Source organism: Myotis brandtii, unplaced genomic scaffold (genome assembly GCF_000412655.1).
Source record: "Myotis brandtii unplaced genomic scaffold, ASM41265v1 scaffold435, whole genome shotgun sequence".
Taxonomy (NCBI): Eukaryota; Metazoa; Chordata; class Mammalia; order Chiroptera; family Vespertilionidae; genus Myotis; species Myotis brandtii.
This window is the reverse complement of record NW_005366635.1, coordinates 227,366-231,614: the sequence shown is the minus strand read 5'-3', so window position 1 is coordinate 231,614 and position 4,249 is coordinate 227,366. Positions and strand designations below refer to the sequence as shown.

The 4,249-nt window shown below is 51.0% G+C and overlaps 1 protein-coding gene across 1 annotated transcript in view; it reads right to left on the bottom strand.

Moving 5' to 3' along the window:
- The window catches only part of LOC102251931 (E3 ubiquitin-protein ligase HERC2), an 86,271-nt gene extending 82,377 nt beyond the window's left edge, over positions 1–3,894 (bottom strand). Inside the window, 2 exon segments of the mRNA XM_014546210.1 lie at positions 841–955; positions 3,786–3,894. Of these exon segments, the coding sequence (XP_014401696.1) occupies positions 841–955; positions 3,786–3,857 (187 nt within the window). The 5' untranslated portion in view covers positions 3,858–3,894.
- Between the last annotated feature and the right edge of the window lie 355 nt (positions 3,895–4,249).

Sequence of the window (4,249 nt, the reverse complement as noted above, 5' to 3'; positions counted from 1 at the left end):
GTCACCTGCACATACACACCCCCCCCACCCCCACCCGGTCTGCCTTTCACGGCCGGCTCCCTGGGTGCCTGCGCCCACAGCTCCCTGGTGACCACACACACCACCAGCCCTAGAGCCCAGGCCTTCGGCACCAAGCACAGGAAACAGCCCGCCTGATCTCCTCAGCCCTGGGTGTGGGTGACATCCGGAGCCTTCGTCCTCCTGTCCTCCACCTCGGCTTAGGAATGCCTGTGACGCCCACATAGTCATGAGCAGTCCTGGGAGACAGGCCCCATTCAGTGCGTTTTTACCCCTCCAACGACAATTTACAACACCAGCAGGAAAGTGCCAATGACAAGGAAGTAATGGAAACGCCCCTATTGAAAAAGAAATAGAAAATTCATCTCGCCCAGGCCGGGGTGGCTCAGTGGATAGAGTGTCGGCCTTCGGACCGAAGGGTCCCAGGTTCGATTCCCGGTCAGGGCCCATGCCCGGGTTGCAGGCTCAATCCCCAGTGGAGGGCATGCAGGAGGCAGCCGATCCATGATTCTTGCTCATCACTGATGTTTCATCATCTCTCTCTCTCCCTCTCCCTTCCTCTCTGAAATAAAAACATATTGAAAAAAGAAAGAAAGAAAGAAAGAGGAACTGCCGTGCTGGAGGAGGGACACCGCAGTGGGGGTTTTGCAGTGAACAGCATCAATACACATCGAACAATGACATCCAGGCAGCTGGTGCCGTTAGCAATCGAGACAATACTCACACGTGCAGCAAAGCTTCCGAGAGGTATGTCAGACCTTCCTGTGTCTACAGCACATTCCAAAGCTTCACAGAAGGAAAAGCACTCGTGAAAGGCCTCACCTTTTCGAGGCGGCAGCTCTCCGCTCTGGGTGACTTCTGCCCCAGGATACAGGATCTCTCCATCTTTAACCATTTCATTCCACAGACCGCAGAGCCCGTCCCCCGTGAATGCAAGCTGGCAACGATAAAGAAGATAAAACTCACAGAGCGATCATACCTACAATGCAATTCTTCGTGTGTTTTCTTTAAATATACTTTTATTGATTTCAGAGAAGGGAAAGAACCACTGACCACAGCACAATTCCTAAACGATGATATAAAAGATCTAATTTCCTCTCTGTTACTCAATCATTCGACATTTGATAAAAATTTTCCCCAGAAAAACGGTGAAGTAAAAAAGGCACACTTCCCACTACAGGTGGGAGAGAATCCCCAAGAAGACAGGAAGGGTGAAGCCTACAGGCGTGAGGCTCGCATCCCCAGCGCCTGTCTCAGGAAGGACCCCAAAGACTGGAACTATGTCCAAGTAACCTCTCAGGGCGAGGCCAGGACACCCATCCCTCACATGCAATCAGCCAGCAGCCACCTTTCTTCAGATATGAAACAGCGTCAATGTCCACAGCACGTTTTACCTCTGGTGCACTCCTCAAAACCCACGCCTCTTGCCCTGGCTGGTTTAGCTCAGTGGATAGAGCACCAGCCTGAGGACTGAAGGGTCCCGGGTTCTGGGCTCGATCCCCAGTAGGGGGCATGCAGAAGGCAGCCGATCAGTGATCCCTGCTCATCACTGATGTCTCTCTCTCTCTCTCCTCTTCCTTCCTCTCTGAAATCAATAAAAATATATTGAAACAAAAACCTAGGCCTCTTCACTTACCCCTAGAAGGAGTCTGAAAGACTTCTGAATAACATTCAAAACATCTAAGGGCCAAGCACTGCATGTTAAAGTGAATAAATCAAAAGTAACACGGTAAGCACTGTTAAGGCCCAAGTGATATTCCTTCTTATGTGCATCTGCCTGACTCATCATAGGCGCTCACCTCAGCATTAAACTGATTTTGAATCAAGATGCTGAAACTCCTACATATCAATTACTCGATTATGATTGCTAAGAAAAAATTAAGTAAAGTTCTTTACTTCAAAAAGTTTACATAAATACATAAACACTAATATCAAAACAATTCTTAAAATCAGTTTGCCTGAATCTCAAGATTTCAAAAATAAGAAATTATCCCCCCCTCCCCCACCCCGCTTAAAAAAAGCATGACAAAGGAAAACAGACAGGAGTCCTATAGAATAAAACCCTAATATGCAAATTGACCAAACGGTGGAACGACCAGTCGCTATGATGTGCACTGACCACCAGGGGGCAGACGCTCAGCACAGGAGCTCAGCCAGCAGCCAGGCTCACGCTGGCGAGCACAGTGGAGGTGGCAGGAGCCTCTCCCACCTTCACGGCAGCACTAAGGATCCATGGGGAACGGGCCTAAGCCAGCAGTCGGACATCCCTGAGGGGTCCTGGACTGCGAGAGGGCGTAGGCCGGGCTCAGGGACGCGCGCCCCCCCCCCAAGTGCACGAATGTTGTGCACCAAGCCTCTAGTTGCTAAATAAAAGACAAGAACCAAAACAGTCACTACTATGCCAACTCTTGACCCAATTCTTTGCGCTTTTCTTATCGAACATTATACCACTAATAACAATCCCACTACCCACAGCACGGTTCTAACACTTGGCTCTCCCCTGACCCCTGGCCGGTAGCTCAGTTGGTTAGAACATCATCCAGATACACCCAGGCTGTGAGTTCCATCCCGCTCAGGGCACACACAAGAATCAGCCAATGAACGCATAAGTGAGTGGAACATCAAATCAATGTGTTTCATTTTCTCTCCCCCCCAACCATCTCTAAAATCAATAAAATAAAAACTTAATAATTTAAAACAGCTGGCTCTCGTATCTACCAGGACTGCACCCCTTTCGTAGCCTTAATAGTGAAGAAGAGCAATTACCCTTCATGACAAGTATCTGACACTCTCGATAAACCATCGTGCAGGACCCGAGACTGCATCTAAAAAGGCGGGTTACTTGGGAAATACTTAAAATGTCTAACCTCAGGGGAGAGGGAAAAACACACAACTACAAAGTATTTCAGACATTTCTTTTTGCTGGTAACACATGGTTACAAAAGTAGTTTCTCCCCCAACCATTTGCAAGCAAAAACAAGTTGGGGTGCAGAATCATCCCCGGAAATAATACGGCTATTGTTTACCCCATAATTTCTGGACAAGCTTGCAATTATCTTATGCAACCAAAATATTAGAGAGTCTTAAGGGCAGCATGTGTTTCCACGCGTCCTTTCTCCATTAAATTTACTAGGGTGACCTAGGGGAGTGAGGTTACACGGGTTTCTGCATGTGTCATTCTGCAGCGCGTCATCTGTACGTTGCACGGTGTGCTGCTTCCATCCACATGGGCTGGATGCAAAGATCTGAGCGCTCCTCCCAATAAGACCAGCCACCCGGGCAAAACGAACAACTCAGTGAACTCCGGTCTCTCCACAAACACAGGCACAGGACCCCGTTACACAAGCGAGACCCTTCAGAACATAATAAACCCCTGCACGTCACTTCTCCCCCTCTCCCCGCCCCCCGCAAAATTAACGGACCATCTTAAAAAACGACTGGTACAGAGTTACCACGATACAGGTTAAGAAAGATACAACCCGGCCGGCCGGCGCGGCTCAGTGGTTGAGCATCGACCTATGAACCAGGAGGTCACAGTTCGATTCCCCGTCAGGGCAGGTGCCCGGTTGTGGGCTCGATCGGGATCCCGTGTTGGGATGTGCAGAGGCAGCCCATCAGTGATTCTCTCCCATCACTGATGTTTCTCTCTCTCTCCCGCTCCCTTCCTCTCTGCAATCAATAAAAATATTTTAAAAAGAAACCCTTCGCCGGACCCGAAACAGGGAGGCAGAAACAGCCCAAGGAAAGAGGCAAGTCAGAAACCCCACCTGGATGTCTGTCTTCAGCCATTTGGAGTCCAGCCGAGCCTGGGCGGCCAGACAGAAGGACTCGGAAGGCATCTTTCCTCCAGGGTCCTCCCGGCTGTCAGGCCTGCGAGGAAGACAAAAAGGATGGAGGCTAAACACAGCGTTTCAGGGTGTCCCCCAAGACCCGCCCGCAGGGTTTCATGCGGCAAACGAGAGAGAGAGGGGGAGAGAGAGAGAGAGAAAGAGAGAGAGAACAGAAAGGGGGGACAGATGGAAACCGGCAGGAGGCGGGGACCGGCCAACTCCCAGCCCAGGTAAGCGCCCCACGGGGGACCCGCCCGGCGCCGGGACCGCGTCCGCGAGACCTTGAGGACGATGGGCGGTCACGGGAGACCAGACCTCAATGTCATCGCCCCCTTCCCTCCAACCCGAACGGGAGACGCGCAGACGGACCCGACGCCCCCCTGGCAACGACCCGGACAGCG